This window comes from Euwallacea similis, chromosome 14 (genome assembly GCF_039881205.1).
Source record: "Euwallacea similis isolate ESF13 chromosome 14, ESF131.1, whole genome shotgun sequence".
NCBI classification, from domain to species: domain Eukaryota; kingdom Metazoa; phylum Arthropoda; class Insecta; order Coleoptera; family Curculionidae; genus Euwallacea; species Euwallacea similis.
The window spans coordinates 3,686,167-3,707,868 of NC_089622.1; the positions used below are offsets into that span (position 1 = coordinate 3,686,167).

General features: G+C 34.5%; 1 protein-coding gene across 2 annotated transcripts in view; it reads left to right on the forward strand.

Moving 5' to 3' along the window:
- The window catches only part of Tpst (tyrosylprotein sulfotransferase), a 103,138-nt gene that overhangs the window by 79,676 nt on the left and 1,760 nt on the right, over positions 1 to 21,702 (forward strand). For both annotated transcript variants that reach the window (XM_066397288.1, XM_066397289.1), the window contains one exon: positions 10,524 to 11,075. In XM_066397288.1, coding sequence (XP_066253385.1) covers positions 10,524 to 11,075 — 552 coding nt within the window. The remainder of the gene's footprint in view (positions 1 to 10,523; positions 11,076 to 21,702) is intronic.

A 21,702-nucleotide genomic window follows, 5' to 3' on the forward strand; every position in this document is an offset into this window, starting at 1 on the left:
TATTTACGTTTTTCTGCAAAATTCCTTTTAGGTTCATAAACCTTACGTATAATTTATAGTTGGGTCTCCCACGTGTCAATGGTTGGGAGCTGAAGACATGGGTGATCCGATTTAAGGGTACTTTTGTTTCACCCGAAATAAAAGAAGCGAGCTTACATGTGTAAGCAATTTTGACATCATAAATTGTTACCCTTAAGTCGGATCACCCATGTCTTCAGCTCCCAACCATTGACACGTGGGAGACCCAACTATAAATTATACGTAAGGTTTATGAACCTAAAAGGAATTTTGCAGAAGAACGTAAATATTACAGTCGTCCAGTTATACAATGATTAAGCTGTAACAATTTTTTCCGCGGAAATTATAAGGATTTTCCAAAAAATTTTCTTACAAATCGACCCCTAAAATTTTATAGATAAGTTGTGAATCACCCTGTATATTGGCTTATCAAGAAAGTGAGATATATTCAAAATCATGCTTGTTCCTTAGGCTTTTTGAGCAGTGTATTTTTCTTAATAAAAACCGATGTGTTGCCTGCCGCTTGGTGCGTAAACCTGGAAAACATTTAATTACCTAAGCTTGAACGAGAGGCCAACCTCAGGCACATAAGAAGGAGGTGAGGAGTAACAAATACCACATAAAATAAGCAAGAGCACAGGAAATCAAATTTAAAAAAAGGCAGCAAACACTTATATCAAATTAACCTTTTGAAATGATGATATGATTCGTGTTAAAGACATTCTCGTTCCTCGGCCATTAAGAAGAGAAATTTCGAAATGTTTCATGCAATTTAAATATTCACCTTTCATATATTTTACTTTAACCTTTGTTTTTTATTTTCCTGCAGTTTTTTTTTGTTAATGTTGTATTGAAAATGTAAACAAAAGTATTCGTCCAAACCCTTAGTAAAGGGCAAATGTTAGTTTCAATTAGTTTTAACTGAGAACACAATGTGCAATTCCACCGCTCTAATAACTATTGGTGTGAGGCGTTATTGCTAAAAAAATAAAAAAAGAAGTGCGGAATTGTTGCAACAACAAGCATTTACATTGCCCAAATTTCGCCTTAAGGGAGGGTTGTTATTGGGGTTTTTCTTTAGCTAAGAGTGTTCCTTTATAGGACTTTAAACTCCATTTGCAAGGGAGAAGTTCAGCTTTGTTACGCGATTGCCTGAGCCTTAAAATACATCGAGCTACCATTGCGGGGTTCTTGGAAAGTTGAAGTAAAGTTTTATCCCTCGAGGAGGCTACAAATAGTTTCGTTCACGAAGAATTTGTCCGAAAGGCGAACTGCGATAAAACTAATAGATGTTAGTTTTCGGGTCGAGCGACGCACAAGCGATTTATTTCTGTGCCACCAGGAAATACCACGATAAAATTTTACGAACAACTCTCTGCAAAGTTCTTTTTCTCCAAATCCCATGTTACAACACTATTTCTCGCCAGCAGTGCCAATTGCAGGTCATTAGTTTTATTTGTTTTTAACGGCCAGACAATTAATGTTTTACGTTTGGTGAGTGGAATTTTTTGGCTGAGAGGAGAAAATCCGTTTTAAAAGTGTATTATAGTGGAGGTAATCAAGTCTGAAAATTACTTATCGATTTTGTTTATCAGCATAAAATGGGGAATGTAGAAGGAATTCGTGTTGAATCTTGTTGATGTTTAAGAATAAACGCTTTTTTAAGGGGTCAAGTAAGTGAAGAGAACCGAGCGAATAAAATTATTTTCGATATCTCTGATGATGATTTGCGCTGTTTAAAAAATCAGAACTTCTAGGTACACTGCAATAAAGTGGTGAGGCGATAATACCACCAAATTTATCTGCATCGGGATTTTCGCTTAGAAGGACGGTCCAAGATATTCAAAATCAGAGAGTATTTTCTTTACCTTCAGATTCCTCAATAAAAGTCACTACAGATTACTTATATTTCCAAAGAAATGGATTCTTGGCTCCTTGGAAAATTAGCTTCATGTTAAACTCAACAGTACATCAATAATTAGATCTTTAAAAAAGATAAACTGAGGTTGCTAATGTGTGGTGGACTGTTGATTTCGTTTATCATTAAGGGGGAAGATACTAGAACGCACTCCTAATTACTGGTCATAGGGCTCTCAATTATTTTTCCTCTATTTCAGAAGATTGGAACAGTGGGAGGATCAGCTCACATTACAATCTCCATTTTTTCCTGCCAACTGTTGCCAATTCTAACAAAAATGATGTGAGATCAGGTCTTTATGAGATATGGGTTTACTGACCTAAAATTAGAACCCTTCAATTGCAAATTATCTTACAAATCTTTATTACACCTCCCTCTCAATGTCAAAGAGAAAACTTTATTTTCGAGGCTTCGCCTTAACTTCCAACCTCCATTGTCTCCGAAAGCGTCCGTACAAGAACTTGTATAAGGTTATGCTTCTTGTGAAGTGCATCTTAAGAAACTTCCCTCGGAGAGCTTCAAAGGAAAGGAACTAAACAAAAACATTTGTTCCATGTTTTAAGTGCTCGCGACTCAGTATAGGTGAGCAGCATTGTCGTTTTTGCTCCGTCGCGAGAAGAAAATAGGATATGAAATATCAATTTCCTCTGATTCAGACTTTGTTGTGCTCTCGCGTCAAAAGCAGAGGACATAATACCAGGTTGGCGATTATTCAAAAAGGAAATAGAGTATGGAAACTGCAACAAAAGCCATCTCTCTTTGAGAGCCAGTGAGGCGTCCGCGGCAGGTGCAAAGAACCCAAGGTGACAAAGGACCCCTCCGGGGTTTAAGAGCGAACTATCCGAAAAGCATTGACAGCTTCGAAAATGCAATTCCAGGTCTTTCGTAAATATGTATGTGTGACTTGTAAGGAGCATTCCCATTGGAATACTTTCTATTCCTAACACAGCTCGAAAAGTTTGCTTCCGGTTGATTTATTTGCCCATTGTTTAAACAAGACGAATGCGGAAATGAAATTTTAAAGCACTGATTTCCAAGTGATTTAATTAAGGCTCGTAATTGACGTTGAGCTCGTACACGGCTTTAGTTCTCTTTCATTTCGTTCTAACAATGTCCATTCCGTTCGTTACGTCCCAATAATGTTTGTCGGACACAAATTAAATATTTCCCTAGTGGATCCAATATTTTCCTCGATTTTTCCATTTTATCGGCCTCGACGAGCAAACAGACCAAATCATTTTAGAGCTGATTATGGAATAGATGGAATTTTGCCAATTATCAGAACAAGGTTTTTATGGGAGATGTTTTTAAAGCTTGTCAGTCGTAATTTTTTCGTTCACGTTGATTGTAGATAAAAGAGGATGGTTGTTTTTGATAATTTGGAATAAGAGGAAAGTCATATAGAGCTCGGATTAACATGGGCAACCAGGCAGAATTTGGTTAAGAGAATTGAATATTCTGTAGATAATAAACACACCCAGATTAAGCACACATTTTTATCACTGATTAAGTTGTGCTCTATGAAGACAAAATTTGTGTCAAGAAATGCCTTTTTCAGAAATGTCTACGTAAATAGTGATTCGAAGTTCTATTCTATAAGATTTTCTGTTCATTGTGCTGAAAAATATTCGATATATATTCACAATTTCAGAGAGACAAAATTTAAAGGCGACCATAAGGAACAGTTCAGGAAGGGAATGACGCAATAATTTATAGGAGAAAAATTGCGGACAAAAGAAAAATTAGGAGATTCCAACCGAAAGATTGCTAGTTGCAAGAAGAAAGAAAATATATATATTACTCAAAAAGAGAGGTTTTGAACGGCAAAAAGAAAAAAAAAACGGTAACAGAATTTATACATTATATTGATTTTCCAGATATGACGTAAGCTTATGTTTTTTAAATGGTAATCATAATTGGCTATAGACGCATTAAATAGCTTTTTTTCTAATTTTATTGATATACTTCATTGTATCATTATTTTTTTGCATGCATTCAAAATCATCAAAATAAGCCAAATTTCATATTTTTACCAAGATGACCATGGAAAACAAAATAATTTAAGTTATACTACAATAAAAAACTAACAATAAGATGAAATATCAACCAAATTAGTTTATAGAATTTTAGTTTTTTTAACAAATAATTAAATAAAATATTTAAACATTTGAAACAAATTTTATTTATCAAAAACGACTAACAGAAATTAAAGTGACAACACGAAAATGATAATCAAAATTTAAAAAAGTTAAAAAATTAGGAAAAAATTAATTTAGCGTATTTTGATAATTTTGAATGCTTGCAAAAAGATAATAATGCAATGACATACTATATCAGTGAAATTAAGAAAAAAGCTATTTAATGCGTCCATAGCCAATTATGATTACCATTTAAAAAACATAAGTTTATGTCATATCTGAAAAATCAAGATCATTCTGAAAATTGTTGAAAATTTGCTTAACACCATTGAATTTTACGCAAAAACATCTGTAAAAGAAATTTATTTCATTGATCTAACTTTAATAGATTTTAAGATATTTGAGCTTAAAGATTTAGGCAATTTTCAGTTTTTTTGCAAATATTTCAGAAATATGATGTAATTTGTCATATTTAAAACCGGCATCACATTACACATGAAATTCTGCCCAATTTTGCCCATTTAACTGATTTTCTATTTCTTCAAATGAAAAAGTTACCCATACTGAGAGATAAATTATGGTCACCCTGTAGGTAAGGAAATATTTGATATTCCATAGATAGAAAAGGAAGATATATAAATATGTTTAGTGAGAAACTTTCCCGTTAGAGCAAATGAGAGTGAACGTATAAAAAAATATGTAGTGAAAGAAAAAATCAGAGCAAGATGTAAATTCTGAAGAATGTAAGGAAAAGAAAGCAAAAAAAATCAAAAGCAGATTTAAACCTCTTTCAAAACTTATCTGGTCCTTCCTGGATTAAAAAAAGTCATGAAATTAATTTCAAAATCTCGGTTTTCATACACAGAATTATTGTTTTTAAAGTTCAATTTGAGATTAGTTTCTCTCTAAGTTCAACTGGGTATTAGATATTCCCAATTAAATCTTGAGACGACTAGTCATTGATATCGATCAAAGTATATATTAAATTGCTTTGCAAACTTTGAAATTTATAGCTTTCATTCGTAATCGGTAACTGAAATTAGTTTTTGAATGGATGTTCCTTGAAAGTCGTATGGCATCAGGCCTGTTTGATGTCTGAAAGAAAAGCGAAAGCTCTGCTAAAATTCCTTTATATATCTCTCTCCCTGTTGCGAAAGTTAGAAACTTATTGAAAACCTGCCGAGAACTCGCTCTGGCTTTGAAATGGCATTTCCCTTATCGGACCAAAAAACTTGATAAACTTTTCTTCGGTAATTTCTTCTCTGATGAAAAATTAAAACGTTGATGTCGCCTCTCAAAAAAAAAAAAACAAGCCCCAGACAAAGTTCGCAATTTTCAAAGATTCCTCCAGTTCTCAGCACCGGCGTAATCGAGTTTCGGGGGCGCCGTCCTTCGTTTTGAATATAAATTAGGCCCCCTGTTTGGATAAATAATTTTCTTTGCCTCGTTTACGATAATTTTCCATTTCGCCGCCACCAAGGAGGGGTTGCATCGCAAGTACTTGTTGCGCTCTATGTCTGCTGTGCCCTTAATAACGTACCTCGAAGGAACTTAAAACAGTCTAGCGGTAATGCATAAATAATATTCCGGTGAAAGCGTGATTGTGGTCGGTAATTAATTCCCCGGCGAAGCTCGCTGAATTTTCAAGGAATAATATTTGCCCGACAAACTTCAGTAATTAAGTGCAGAAACTTAAAACACAAGGCTGTTGCGGCACGCACTGAAACTTCAAAGTGTCTCATTAGACGCGTTTCACCGTAATTTCAATTGTAATTAGACGCCCCCTTTTCTCAAATGGGATTCACAGTTTCGAAAGTTTCAGTGCTACTAGCGTGTCACATGAAGTTCAACGCCTGCGACACTTTTCAGTTCGAAAGTTCCTCCAAGTAGGACGGAAATCGGTAAACCAAGAAACCCCGACTTGAAAGGAAAAAGTGTTGTCACATGCCATGGCTTATTGGATGTTCCGACTTTCTTTAGCTTAGAACTGAATAAACTTGGGGATTTGTCGTGCAGTTGAAAGGGACATGATGAAGACGTAAAAAATCGAATATTTCGATGTGATTTTGTCTTTTGGGGAATAGGTGGGATACCTTTAACACTGGGTCTTCGTTTCTGGAGTTCCACCATGGAGATCTCGTTAACCATCAAAAGATACAAAGTTGGCTGAACTGGGGCAAAGTTCCGCAATTCGAAGTTCAACAATATGCCGTTTTAAAACATCGTATCTTTTATAGCTACCGAGATCTTCATGGTCGATCTCCAGAAACGGAAATCCTGTACACAGAGTGATTAAAAAGTATGGGCCGCCACTTCAGGAGCGTATTCCACACATTCATATAAGATAAAATTTTAAATACTCTTTTTCCTGAATCGTTTTTTAAAAAAGTTAAGGCGATTTAAAAATGGGGCCAAAAGTTACATGAATAGTATACAGGGTGTTCCAGTTTATAGTAGCAGGACTTTAACAGTCGATAGAAGACCTTTTCTTAAGATGAAAATGTTATATAAATATATATTGAAAACGGCTCGGTTTTTGAGATACAGGGTGGTAAACTTGACTTTTTTTTTCATTTTTTAAAAATAATTCACTCAAATATTAAGACACAGCCATGAAATTTGATACTTTGGGATTTTTCGCAGTGCCGAATTTATATTTATTAAAATTTTCGTCAAATTTACAGAGGGCGCCGTATGAAACATAATAGTGAATATTTAAATTATGATAATTTTTTTGCGCCTCCTTGTAGCAACTTTTTTTTAATCAAAGTGGATTCGCCGTTCATTTTTTTCTAAAAAAGGTACTCTTGTTATAAATTGCTAAATGTCAATGTTTTCGAGATATTTTCAATTTAGTCCTTAGCAGTACGACTGGCTTCCACAAGGGAGTTGTGATTTGATAGCAAATCATTTATTTTGCCAATTTTTATATGTTTAATAAATGCTAAAATATTTTTTAAATTCATTTATCAACGTTATTAATTATTATGACTATTACATTTAATATTATTTATTTATTAACATTTTAATATTTTGGAAAAAAATTAATACCAAACACTTTTTAATTGTTAATTAATACAAAACAAAGAAAGTTTTTACTTTGAACATTTACTTTAAATTAGAGCCAAATTAGTTTCAGATTAGTTGGAATATGATTACTTCTTTGTTTTGTATTAATTAACAATTAAAAAGTGTTTAGTATTAATTTTTTTCCAAAATATTAAAATGTTAATAAATAAATAATATTAAATGTAATAGTCATAATAATTAATAACGTTGATAAATGAATTAAAAAAATATTTTAGCATTTATTAAACATATAAAAATTGGCAAAATAAATGATTTGCTATCAAATCACAACTCCCTTGTGGAAGCCAGTCGTACTGCTAAGGACCAAATTGAAAATATCTCGAAAACATTGACATTTAGCAATTTATAACAAGAGTACCTTTTTTAGAAAAAAATGAACGGCGAACCCATTTTGATTTAAAAAAAGTTGCTACAAGGAGGCACAAAAAAATTATCATAATTTAAATATTCACTAGTATGTTTCATATGGCGCCCTCAGTAAATTTGACGAAAATTTTAATAAATATAAATTTGGCACTGCGAAAAATCCCAAAGTATCAAATTTCATGGCTGTGTTTTAATATTTGAGTGAATTATTTTAAAAAAATGAAAAAAAAAGTCAAGTTTGCCACCCTGTATCTCAAAAACCGAGCCGTTTTCAATATATATTTATATAACATTTTCATCTTAAGAAAAGGTCTTCTATCGACTGTTAAAGTCCTGCTACTATAAACTGGAACACCCTGTATATGGATAGTCCCAGCAGTGCTCGACCTGACACATAGATGGCCATTTCTTTGTTAAAAGTTTACCCACATTACAAAGACGTAACCTAAAAAGCTTAGGTCTAAATTTGAGGGGCTCCGTTGATTTATGTTCGTTTTGGATTCGTTTTTAGGGAACGCTTTTAGAGATTTTGTGAACATGGAAAAAATTGGCCAGCAATACGTGATTCAATACTTTCATTTGAAAGGTCTTAATCCATCCAACATCCAAGCGGAATTAGATTCTACTCTGAGGGAATCTAGTCCTTCGTTAACAACTCTACAATATTGGGTGGCAGAGTACAAACGCGGTCGTACAAGCTGCCAAAACCAACAGTGGTCAACCCAATGAGGTGACCACTTCAGAAATTGTGGTCAAAATCCACAAAACTATATTGGAAAACTGTCGGCTAAAGTTGCGCCAGTTAGCAGGCATGATAGGCATTAAAAAAAGTACTGTACATCGCATTTTGACCGAACAAATGGATATGAGAAAGCTGTGCGCAAGATGGGTGTCGCAATTACTCACAATTGAACAAAAACAGCGCCATAAGGATATTTCGAGGGAGTGTTTGGCAAAGTTTCGCAGTCATAAAGCCGAGTTTTTGCGTCGATTCATAACCATGGATGAAACATGGGTTCTTCATTTCATTCCTGAAACGAAAGAGCAATTAAAACAATGGACTCAAAAGGGAAAATCGGCTCCAAAGAAGGCGAAAACCGTTACATCTGCAGGAAAGGTGATGGCGTCAGTTTTTTGGGATGCACGTGGGATAATATTTATTGGCTATCTCCTTAAAGAAAAAATAACAAACAGAGAATGTAATACAAATTTATTGTTGCGTTTGAGCGAATAAATTAGGAAAATGCGACTGTATTTGGCGAGAAAAAAAGTCTTATTTCATCAAGACAACGCACCAATCCATACTTCCATCATCGCGTTATGGCCAAAATCAATCAACTTAATTTCAAACTTTTCCTTACCCACCCCATTCGCCAGATTTAGCCCCCTCAGATTACTTTCTATTTCTAAATTTGAAAAAATACCTCGACGGAAAGAACTTTGCCAATAATGAAGAAGCGGAGTCCGAGGTTGATGCCTATTTTAAAATACTCGAAGCTTCTTACTATAAACAAGGTAGAGAAGCCATAAAACATCGCTGGGAAAAGTGTGTTAATCTCAAAGGAGGCTATGTTGAGAAATAATGTAGTAGTTTCCAATTTTTTTTCTTTAAGTGTTAAGTCGGGTACTTCTGGGACTATCCTCGTATATACAATATACTATAAAATTTTGGACGTTGTTGAGGTTCCTTCGATAAACGAAAACCACGAAAACAACAATTTGGTTTACGAAAGTGGACTGTATTAATTTTCACGTACTATATAAATAATGATAAAGTATTGGTCTAAGTATGAAGTGGGAGTTTGCTTAGTTGGGAAGATTACGAGGTACGTTTACGATCACATGTCTAGAGCGAGCACTGGTCAAAAAAAGCAAAATTACTGCAATCATCCCTTAAGTACTAAACCCGAGGAACTCCAACCAGGGGCGCACCAATACCAGAAGCCCTTACGGGCAATGGTCGCACTTAAGATCATAAATTGCCGCCATCTGGCAAATACCTATACAAGTCGCTTTCATTGAAGTATTGCAGATCCGCCGAACTGCGGATCGCGGCAATAGTCCAATTTAGAAAGCTCCCTTTGACGAGCAGCGTATTTCCCAGCTATAAAGAGCCCTTCGATATGGCCTGATGGGTACGATGGTCTGGCGCCCAGATGGAATCCTTCAAATACGTATCGATACACATGGGCATAACTTAAGGGATGAAAGTACAAAATAAATTAACTACGTAAACTACGCCAAGAAACAATAACCTAAAGTCCTTAACAGACGTGATTTTTTAAAACTAATTTTTCTGGAAAACGCTAAGTTTAAACGAATTTAAAAAAGAGTGCTACATTATTGTAAAAAACTTTGCTCTTTATAAATACGATATTTTCCTGTCAAAATTTTATATTTCAAAAAAATTCTATCGAAAATAAGTATTTCTACCCCCCAACGTCGGAGCACAGATTATTTAAACATTTTCGTTTTGTAAAAGTATTCTATATCCACTTTTATGACTACCTATCAAATTTTAACACACTGTGACTTACTGTTCACCAATTAGGGTCAAAACACCACTTCTTTAAACCCCTCTTTAAATCCCATCTTTAAATCGCTATAACTTTCTTAAGAAACAATTTAGAAACAAAAGTATTTAGGAATTTATCTTATATTAATCTGCAGAATACTCCCCTGAAATAACGGCTCGTACTTTTCAATTGCCCGCAATAATTTCAAAGGATTTTAAAAGCCATATTTTTATGTGAATAAGAATGTGCAATATTTCATTATTTCGAATATTTCTAGAACCATTCAACATTTGAAAGAAAGATTTTATCGATTTACAGCTTTCCCCCAGTACTCTGCATTCTCAATTTCCGATCTCTTAACAACGTAGATCAAATTTGAAACTGTTTTATGTGTTTTCGGTAAATGGATTTTTGCTCCCGCTTCCATCTATAGTTCGTACTGTTACTGTTGCATCTACATTTTCTCTTTCATTTCAGATGTGGTCAAGAAACTCGAGTAATTCCCCGCCTATTGCAACTCCGCTTCCATTGGCTTAAATCAGAAAAAGAATCGATGCGTCTCGAACAAGCTGGAATTACCAGCGACGTGCTCAACTCAGCCATAGCAGCCTTCACCATGGAAATCATCGCCAAACATGGCGAACCTGCCGCACGCCTGTGTAACAAGGATCCATTACTAATCAAAATGGGTAGCTACGTGCTGGACTTGTTCCCAAACGCCAAGTTCATTTTTATGGTGCGCGATGGACGTGCTACTGCCCACTCTATAATCACGCGCAAAGTGACTATTACCGGGTTCGATTTGACTAGTTATAGGCAGTGCTTGAAAAAGTGGAATAGCGCCGTGGAGGCGATGAACAACCAGTGCCGGGAAATGGGGAGGGACAAGTGTTTGCGGGTACCATACGAACAGTTAGTACTGCATCCGAAGGAGTGGATGGAGAAGGTGCTCAAATTTCTGGACATTCCCTGGAACGATTCCGTGCTCCACCATGAGGACTTTATTAATAACGGGATTAGTCTTAGCAAGTGAGTTTCGTTATTAACTAATGAACTTGTATCAGATCCCACGCAATATTGGAAAACTTGCAAAATCGACAAAGTTTGAAGCAAAAGTCCAACGGCCTTATTAATGTCAGCACAAAACGCAGCTGAACAGTTTAAATTAGTTTTCAGAGGTTACTCGCGTACTTTCAGCCGCGATTAGCTCGATTTTCTCGAGAGAATTAATGGAATATTAATTTAAAATATGTATTCCCTACTCCTGATTCGGGTTAAATTAGTTTAGCTTCGACAAGATAGCAAATCCATTGAGGAATTTGGGACGTCCTCGCTTCACTAAATTCCTCAGTTAAACTAAGATTTGTCTTATCTGGTATTAAGTCTTTGTAAAATTAAATCCATTTCTATTCTTATCTCAAGCCTACGCACCCATTGTTAACTTCAAACGGAAGTTTGAAATGGTTTTACCTGAAGAACAAAGCAAACTGAAAGTTAGCGATATGGTTCCAACTCCCAGGGGTAAATTTGTTTCGCGAAACTTTGAAGCCTCCCTAGTTTTCTTTTATGCCATAGTAAATTCGATGCATTATTTATCTTGTTTTAACAGAAATTTGAGGCACACTATAACACAAGGTTATAAAATAACAAAAACCGGAAATTAAATTTTCATTTGGATGAATGTGCAAGAACGAACAAGGGATATTTCCAAGTTAGATATAAACATAAACCCCGAACAACAATTGCTCCTAATTTAGATATACAAAGGATATATAAAGGAAACTGATTAAAAAATTGACCAAAATTGCGAAAAAGTTAACCAAAACTGTTCTAAGTTAGGTCATGACCTAGCAAACATGCTCCTAACTAACTTTACAATAACTTTGAAATGGAAATAGAATTACTTATGAGATTTTAAGATGCATCTAGCAGTTTCCAGGACTGAGACTCCTGCAATTTGCAAAAAATTAAATAAAATTGCTGTAAATTCGTCTCTGGGATGTGCTGCAACAATGTTCTTCTCACCCTTGTCTTGCCTTCTCAATTGACATCACACAAATTTCTCAACGACTTTTGTATTTTTTTACATTCAACCAACAAGAACAACTATTGTAACCCTTTGAGCGTCTTCTTTTTATCAAATGTGCGAACCAGTCACAACCCAAACAGAGCTAACCATTCCATTGAAAACGATAACGTCGGCGACGTAATTTGGTTTTAATTTTTCGGGACCAGAACTTTCCACTGGATTTTTTCACAAAATTGTATAACACTATAAGTCTTCGGTCTAACTAAGAAAAACAATTTTTTTTTTAGAAATTCGACTTTATTTATCAACATACTCTCCTCTAAGAGTGATATATTCATTTCAATATTCCGCTAACTTTCCGATGCCTTTTTTATAAAACGATTTGTCTTTACTCTCAAAATAGGCCTCGGTTTTGGCAATCACTTTTCCATTTGAGCCAAATTTCTTTCAACATCTTTTTGATGTCTGCAAAAAGCCAGTAGGCACTGGAGGTCAGATCTGGAAAAAATGGTGGGTGAGAATGCAATTCAAAGAGTAATAAATTTAATTTAACCATCGTTTTTACCGACTTATGACAAGGGGTATTATCTTGGTGGAACAGCATTTTTTTCTTTTGCATGTTGGCTGTTTTTTCTAGATTTCTACACTCAATCGATTTAATAATACCATGTTATATTTGCTACTGATAGTTTTACCTTTTTCAAAATAGTTGATGAATAAAATATCATGGGCATCTCAAAATACGAATGCCATAATTTTGCCAGGTGACTGCTGAGTTTTTGGTCGCTTTGGACGACTTTCTTGACTTTGGATAAAATTTTGACACGTACCGTTTGAAGGTTAGTACTATCCAAAAATCAAATGGGTCTGTCAACAGTATTGCTACATACAGGGTATATATTTAAGTATGTGGTGAAATTTTAAGGGGCGATTCTTTGAGTGATTTTAAGACGAAAGATTTATATAAATAAAAGTCCGATAATGCTTCGTTTTCAAGATGCAGGGTGTCAAACTTTTCTTAAAAAATCGTTTTTTCGTAAAAATTTTAATAATCCTTTAGCCGATTTTATTGAAATTTAGCAGCGTCATTTATGTGTATTAATGTTATTCATGCGCTACTGACTTTTTTAAACTTTTACATTTTTTTAAGCGCAGTCATGGCCACCCAGGACACTGGATTTAAATCTGTTAGATTTTTTCGTTTGGGGGCATGTAAAATCTTTCGTTTATAGAATTCTGTTCAACACTGAAGAAGAATTAATTCAATGGATACAGGATTCATGTAATCAGATAAGATATACGCCGAGAATATTTTAACGTGTTCGGCAATCGATGTTAAAACGAGCAGCATGCATGCAATGCAACTTGCATTGAAATTGAAGGAGGACATTTTCAGCAGCTATTGTAAGTTTCGTGTTACTTATTGTTAAATATTTTTTACTAAAAAAACTGCATATCATTTGTTTAAGTGTAGTTTAAATGAAACGTTTTTCTCGTTTAATTTTTCTTAATTTCCGGTGTTACCTCTGCGTACGCTCGCAGCAAAACGAGACAAACAATTTCTAGCTTAAAAGGTTTCTTTGTACTACATTAAAAATTGTCACCAAGTTTTAACGTCACATTAGTTTGCGTCTTGTTATTTAGGATTTTTTTTAATTGCATATGTATATACCAATTTTTATTTCCTTAGAAACAGGCTATCGACCACTTGGCCTTTCTGCCTATGTCACAATATTAATAATGTATCTTACAACATTGTTCTTAAATCCCCACATCTAAAAAAAAAAAGAACAAAAAGAGGTGAGTACATTTTCAATCTAAATAATGTTCCAACAGGGTCGTGGAAGAGAAGAGGTATCGGGATTGTTTTGCCTGTCTTATTAGGCAAAGGCGGTTAAGTATAGTCCAGTTATGATGGTTGTCTTTCCATTTTGTCTGTAATTTTAGTAGACTTTCTGTTATTCTAGTCATTTGTGTCCGTTCGTATAAGAGTTCGTTGGATGGGTTGTGAAGAGGGTTTCCGGGGTGTCTTATTTTTGTAATTAGTTTCAGTGCAATCTGTTTTGTAGTTTGTATGTGTTTCCTTGTTTTGTCAGTAGTATTTGCTTTCAGTATATGTTCGTAGTCCAGTAACGGTCTGCAGATGGAGTTGTAGATTTTGATGGTCGTTTTTATGTTAATACCTTTGTCTTTATATGTTAGTGCTCTAAAGTTTTTAGTCCTATTGGAGTTTATAAGAAAATGGATATTTTAATAAAAACACGGCACTAGCTGTTGATATAAGCTGGAGCTTTTACTTTTATTTTAATTGCAAGGGCAACATCTAGTCAAAGACTAACTCACGAACCTTTTCTATATGTATAGTATACGTACCTCCCATTTCACATTTGTATTTATTTTATTTAATCATCAATATTCTTAATGAGTCTAGACATTTGCTCTAAAATGAGACCTAATATTTATTTATTTACTCCTTTTTGGATCTAAACCGGCGAGATACCTAAATCTAATAAGGCCTTTTAATAATTTCTGTTCTTGTCTTTTGTACGTGTTTGGTGAATTTCAACTTGTTGTCTATTATTATCCCCAAGTACTTTACGTCATGTTTTGCTTGAGTTTGGTGACCGTCTGCTATTATTGTTGGGGAGTTTTCTTTACTTTGATGGTTTGATAGTAAGAGTTGGTTTTTGGTGGCCTTAAGTATTAATCTCCATCCGTAGAACCAAGTCATTGTGTTGTCCGTTAGTGATTGAAGTTTATCTACCGTTTTCCTGGTGGTTTTGTTGTGTATGATAAGAGCCGCATCTTCTGCGTATTGCAGTATATAGTCTGTTTTGTCTATATAGTTTCTGTCTTGCAAGTTGTGGTTGTACATGTTATGGTAATATACAGGGTGTCCCGAAAATTAATGTAAAAAATGATATCATAAGATTATTTTAGTCAAAACATTAACATTTAGTTCAAAAGTTATTTGAAAAAAGTGTCTCATTTAGATGCTATTGGCGGTCAAAGTTTTTGAAAAAAATATACTTTTTATTATATCTCGAAAATGCTTCAATAGATTTTAATGAAACCCACTGTGCATTTATTCATTAGTACAGGGATGATTTTCATGTAACATTCATGTCATTTCGCAATGTGAAAGTGGTAAGTTCTTAGCCATCTTCATACAAAAATTATCAGAACTTTTTATTGGGTAACTGCATCGTATTGTTTTTTTTTCTGGTGATACATTAACCCTTTCTCCAACTTTTCTATCTCTTAGAAATTTCTCGTACGGTTAACATTTTATGCCGAAAAAAATTGTTTACTTTTCTCATACAGAACACCAAGTTGCCATTTCTTCGATAATTATTGACACTTGTCAATGTTTCATTTGAATAGCCAGTCAAGTCTGTGATCTGTACTATAATCTGTAGTGAAGATTGAACTCATAAAAAATGAAACAAAATAAAAAAACAATTTAAATGAATTATGAAAAACGAGAAATTATTATTATTATTGTTCTTAATATAAAAAAAACAACTCAAAAGAAACGTCAAAACATTTAGATTAATTTTTATGACATTTTCCATAAGTGACGTCAGCGTTCACATCGACAAACGTCGATAATTATCGAAGGAATGGCAAGTTGTTGTTCTGTATGAGAAAAGAAAATAATTTTTTTCAACGTGAAATGTTAACCGTACGAGAAATTTCCAAGAGATAGAAAAGTTGGAGAAAGGGTTAATGTATCACCAGAAAAAAAACCAATACGATGCAGTTACCCAATAAAAAGTTCTGATAATTTTTGTATGAAAATGGCTAAGAACTTATCACTTTCACATTGCGAAAAGACATGAATGTTACATAAAAATAATCCCTATACTAATGAATAAATGCACAATGGGTTTCATTAAAATCCATTGAAGCATTCTTGAGATATAGCAAAAAGTATGTTTTTTTTTAATAACTTTTAAACTAAATCTTAATGTTTTGACCTAAAAAACCTGATGATACCATTTTTGACATTGACTTTCGGGACACCCTGTATGTTGTAAAGAAATAGTGATAGTGGCGATCCTTGTGAGAGCCCTTATACGGGGACGAGGTAAAGGAAAGGGTGTTGTCTATGGGCACTTCTAATTGTTTGTTAATATGTATCGATTTGAAAAAAAAAGCTTGACACCCTGTATCTTGGAAACGAAACATTACCGGGCCTATCTATATGATCGGGATGAGTCTATCTGCACTCGATGTCTCACCCCAAACACAAGGCGGGGGCACAATTAAAAAATAATGCCAATGGTTGGTTTTGTATGTCTTTATACCTTAAATGATTTATCTAAGGCCCACAGCTTATACTGCGCTGAACGGACACAAGAAAGACACTTGGGGCTAAATTACACTCTAAGTTTATTAAACAAAACGAAAAACATACACTGCATAATTAAACTAAATTTCTAAAATAGTACTACGCTACTGCGAGAAAAACTAGTGACCATCTATTACCAAAAAAAACTTCGAAATTTTTGCCTTTTGTTAAGGTTTGGGAGAATCGTTAGCTATTAGTAGTAAAAGCGAGTAATTGGGACCTTACTAGGGTTGTCGACTAAGACCTAGTAAATGTGAGAGAGATCTGTCTTGTGTTTTTGAAGAGGCTCAAGCCGCCTGCCCTTTTTTCTTCCCACTGTGTCATCATAAAGAGAAGATTTATGACTAATTTATTTTGTCTAAGCAATAAATTAGTCTCATTGGTTGTCTATACTGTAAATGGTGTTGGGTTTGTTTTCTTTCAACAAGCAGATTTATATCACCTATAGACACTGTTGTGTGTTTTTCCAACACTATATTTATATGTATAAACTATCAGCCCTTGAAATTTGGCCACATACTTAAATAACACTTTGTATGTATTAGATCAGAGACTTACTGAGTGATGTATTACTTTACATGAAACCATTAAAAAAATTCCTAAATAGTGTATCAAAGCAAAACAGAAGAACCAGAACCATGAGTAGTCATTACTAATGAACTTGCTATGTCATTAACAAGCCATCGCTTCGAAATCAATTTGCATCGATGTCAACATTCTTGTAGAATTTCTGTTAACCGCAGCTAGAACCACATGCGAATAGCAAACGCTCTCTCTGTTTTATTGATTTTTCGGCAAACCCAACATATTGTCATTGTTTTGAATTGCGTTCAGGAAAGTGGCCAAATTTTCCAGTTCAGTTAATTGGAAATTAACTGTGAGCTGCGTGGAAAATTGCGGGAAATTTTGATGTAGTGGTAGGTTATTAATTTTCCTATATTTCCCTTGGTACTAGGTGGAAAATCTAATAAACAGCTATATTTACAATATATGCCATATAGTACTAGACGGAGGCGATAAAGGCGTTCGAATATGATTTTGCAAATAAGAATTTAAGTTAACGCAGTCGAAATATCATGAATTCGTAAAACAATTACCTTCAAAGACCACCTCAAATTAATCATCATGATGAGTTCTATAAAGTTGATTTCACACTATAAGTCAAGCAACGCTCATTAGTGAACACACCGAACACTTTTCAAAGTATTAAATTTATTAAATTTATGAATTATTATTATTTTGAGTTTAAAATTTTTATTAATTATTAAATTTTGAGTTTTGTTTGAGTGGAGCGTTGTAATGTGCCGGGTTGGAAAAACTAACTTCTCGATGATACAAGAGCAGAAGCGAGGCGTAAAGACCCTTTTATGTACGTGTCTGTGAAGATGAGTCGTGAAGGTTTCTGCTGGACTTGAGCTTGACTGCTTGACTGACTGACTGACTGACTAACTGACTGACTGACTGACTGACTGACTGACTGACTGACTGACTGACTGACTGACTGACTGACTGACTGACTGACTGACTGACTGACTGACTGACTTCCTGTGTAGACATACCTTATTTATATATATGATATCTACATGGACTTTACCAAAGTACATTAATAAGGGTGGTTTGAACCCTGAACAGTACTGAGACTTCGAGTCTCAGCTAATTACAATTTGATGGGTTAGTTATATCAGATAAAGGAATTTGTGTTTCTACATAAACATACATTCTAATTAAGTTCTAATATTGTCCTTAGGTTTCCATGAGAAAATAATATAAGTGACAATATAAGAGGTCAATACATATATAATACAATAATACATATGCGTAACCTGGGGTGCTTTACAGCGTGAATCTATCGTGGCTATAGTATAAAACGACCTTAAGTCTGTACAAATCGTGCTGAAATATACCTCTTAGCTTCTTAAATATAGAGACGCTTTGGTATCTATTCTCGTAGTTCTGAAAAATGCTCTGAAGTGAAGGTGCCCGAAAATTAATTTCTACAGGTCCAGGACCGCAATCGAGACATCGAAGTTCAATATTGAACTGTATAAAGACCCATAAAAACATTTTTGCCATATTTTACCTTCGGATCGAATATTAATAAATTTCCGGATAATTGTGATTCTTTAGTGAGGAACAGAAACATCAAAAGATAAATTTGTTTATTTACACATAAACATGATTTTCTTCAATAGTAGCTGGTAAACTATTAGCATTAGTCGCGTTACAAGTTCCATGAAATGTGATGAGAATGTGAAAATTATTCAGAAAATGTCATAAAAAGTTTGTCATTCTGTACTAACTTACTTTACTGCACTAACCTCAATTTATGGTTGATTTGTATCTCACCCTATATATTTCTGCGGATTACAGAACGGTAGAACTTTTGTCGAACATTTTACGCACACTGCATTTAGGTACACTGTGTTCAAATAAAGATTTGCTCCCCCAAAGTCCAAGAGTGCATTCTTATCTTGGATACACTATCCAGCGTTAAAACTAGCAGAACAATCATAACATACTCACTTTCAAAAGTTTTGCACCCCCTGTCTATATTGGTTTAAGCAAAGTTTTGTAAAACTTTCTAAATTTCTAGTGACAAGTATGAATTTAGAGTCGATCTATACAGGCTGATTGAGCAATATAACGATCTTCTCTAATCGTGATAACACGAGGGAGATCAGTATGAGGTTTGCTTCGCACATCGCCATTCTCTTTATGTCGTTGAATTGTCCTGCTAATGATACTTCTCTGAAAATTCAACCTGTTGACCATCTGGTAGCGAGACAAACTCTCTTGTCACAGTCCAACAAGTCTACCCCTCTCAAATGCTGACAACTCTTTTTTAGGCATGATGACATGTTGCTTGCACCGAATTCTTACCAGTACTGATAGACAACAAATGGTTTGTGCAAAAAAAAATTAACAGGTAAACATGTTATTTTCAATTTCTTATTGCCAATTGTTGTAAATAAAATATTCTTTTTATCAACAATACTATTAAGAATCTGTTAAATTTATGTGTGTAATTAACATGAGGGTAAAAGACTTTTGAAAGTGAGTGTATTCAATAACAATTTCTACCTCTTTGACACCAAATCGTATTCCTGGGTTATTAACTTTCTGCTTGGAACCTGATACTTCTTGTGTTGCCCCCCCCCCCCTTTGTGACCTTAATAATGGCCATCTGAAACATTACGTGCCTGTGCAAGGATCTCTCGAAGTTTCTGGTCATTTCTAAAGTCGTCTTGATCAATAGCAGTGCTTTCTCAGCCACTCAAAAAAAGTAAACAAAAATGAATCCATTTCCCTTGTTTTTGCACGTACTGGTCTACAAGACCGGTATGATTAACCCGATAAAAAATGAAAGAAGATGAAGTAGCTCCCGAGTGTTTGAAAGAAAATTTGCTGGGAAATTTGCCATTACCCATCGCTCAGGATGATTAACGATAGAGACTTGCCGACCGAACATGCGTATGGGTTTAGAAATGAAATAATCTTTGTTCGTGTTTATTCTAAGAGTCTGCACTAAGCAATTTGTTAAATGAACCTCCGGGGCTTATTACTTTAATCTACGAATAGCCTCAATTTGGAATAGTCAGCATTTTAATACAAGGCCGGGTCTAAAAAGACCGAAAACGGAACGAATTAACTGCTTCCATTAAGGTGGAAGGAGCGCACAAATGAAGTTGTACGAGGCAACAAATTAGCTTTTTGTTGTTTGTGGGTTTTAATCGCGAACCTCAGCGTTAAGATCGCCAAACTTGCCACGATTCTGTTGCCAGGTTTGGGGTAAATTAATTTATTTGTTCAGATTATGAGTTTTGAAATTTGTCTCTATGTGTTCGGTTAGACAAGACGCTTCAGAAAAACACTCGCAGTTGCTTTATTCTTCCTTTTTCAGTTTTGTAGAACATGACTGAACTCTTATTTACAAACAGGGTGCCCCAGTTTTATCCAGCCAAATTTAAAATTTAGATTCTACTAATGGAAGTAAAAAAATTTAATTTATAAACTTTACTTCAATTCTTTAGATATTGATCATTCTCATCATTCCTTTCATCAATTCCGAAATATTGATATACAAAAAATTTTTAATTTGTCTGCGCTGCAATTGTTTTCCAGAAGTGCTAAATAAGATTTTTGGTTACTTCAAAACACAATTTTTTTTCGTCAGTTTCGTCGTTTTTAATATTTTTGGTTTGCCCTTTGTGTAACCTTAAATTAGCAGAGAAACGCTTCAAAGAGTCCTCCATTATGTGCTACACAACTTCTACATCTTTGAAGTACCGAATGCGTTGCAGCTGATATCTAACATAGTGTTATTAATTGACAGGAAGCTCGGATTGAAACAATTTGCCTCTCTTGTGTCGGTTAAAAAATAATTCATACAGGGTGTGGGCGACCAGAATGATACACGTTAATAGTATGAACTACTAGTATATTATATAAGAAATAAAGTGCTTGGTTGAAGTGATTCCGTAACCTCTTACAGACGACGACTAACTGTATACCTATATCATATGCAAAGAAGTAAACGGTACTTAGAACCCAAGAATAAAACATAACGTAGCCAGAAAAAAGAATCAGACATAAACATAAACAATCTCCCTAGACGAAAGGTAATCAATATTAAGTATTTATTACCGAAAATGGGAGACTGTTCCCATAAACCATCTTTAATATTGTGATTTCTAACATCTTGTTCCCGCAGGACTTCTTTAATCCGGAACTTTCAAAGTTCTGCACAAAAAAAATCGAGTGAGGTAAGGTCGAGAGACCTAGCAGGCTAGGTTACAGATCTATTTCTTTCGATTCAGTGTTCAAGGTAATTGTTGTTTAGCCAGTTTCGAACGAGTCGACTATGATAAACTGACGTTGAAAGCGATCTTCTTGCGTGGCGTAAAGATTTTCATATAACTACATGCTCATTGTGCATATTCAACAGATCTCTTCGAGTAAATGTAGCTTCGTCGATCCATAAAATCACTTGAAATTGTCGTCTATCAAGGTGAACAGCATTAATCTAATCTGCAAAATCTAATATGCATTCCAAATTTCCAGTTGAAAGTTCTTGCACTCAACAAATATGAAAAAGATGTCTACCGTCTCTTCTTAAAATTCGACTAATGATCTACCGAAGAATGTTTAACACATTGGAAGCTCGTCTAACACTTGTACGAGGATCATGGTTGAAATGATTGAGGATACCGTTATCTTGTTGAGGCACAAGAGCAAGCTGATGATCTCATAACATTAATCAATCCTGTTTCTTT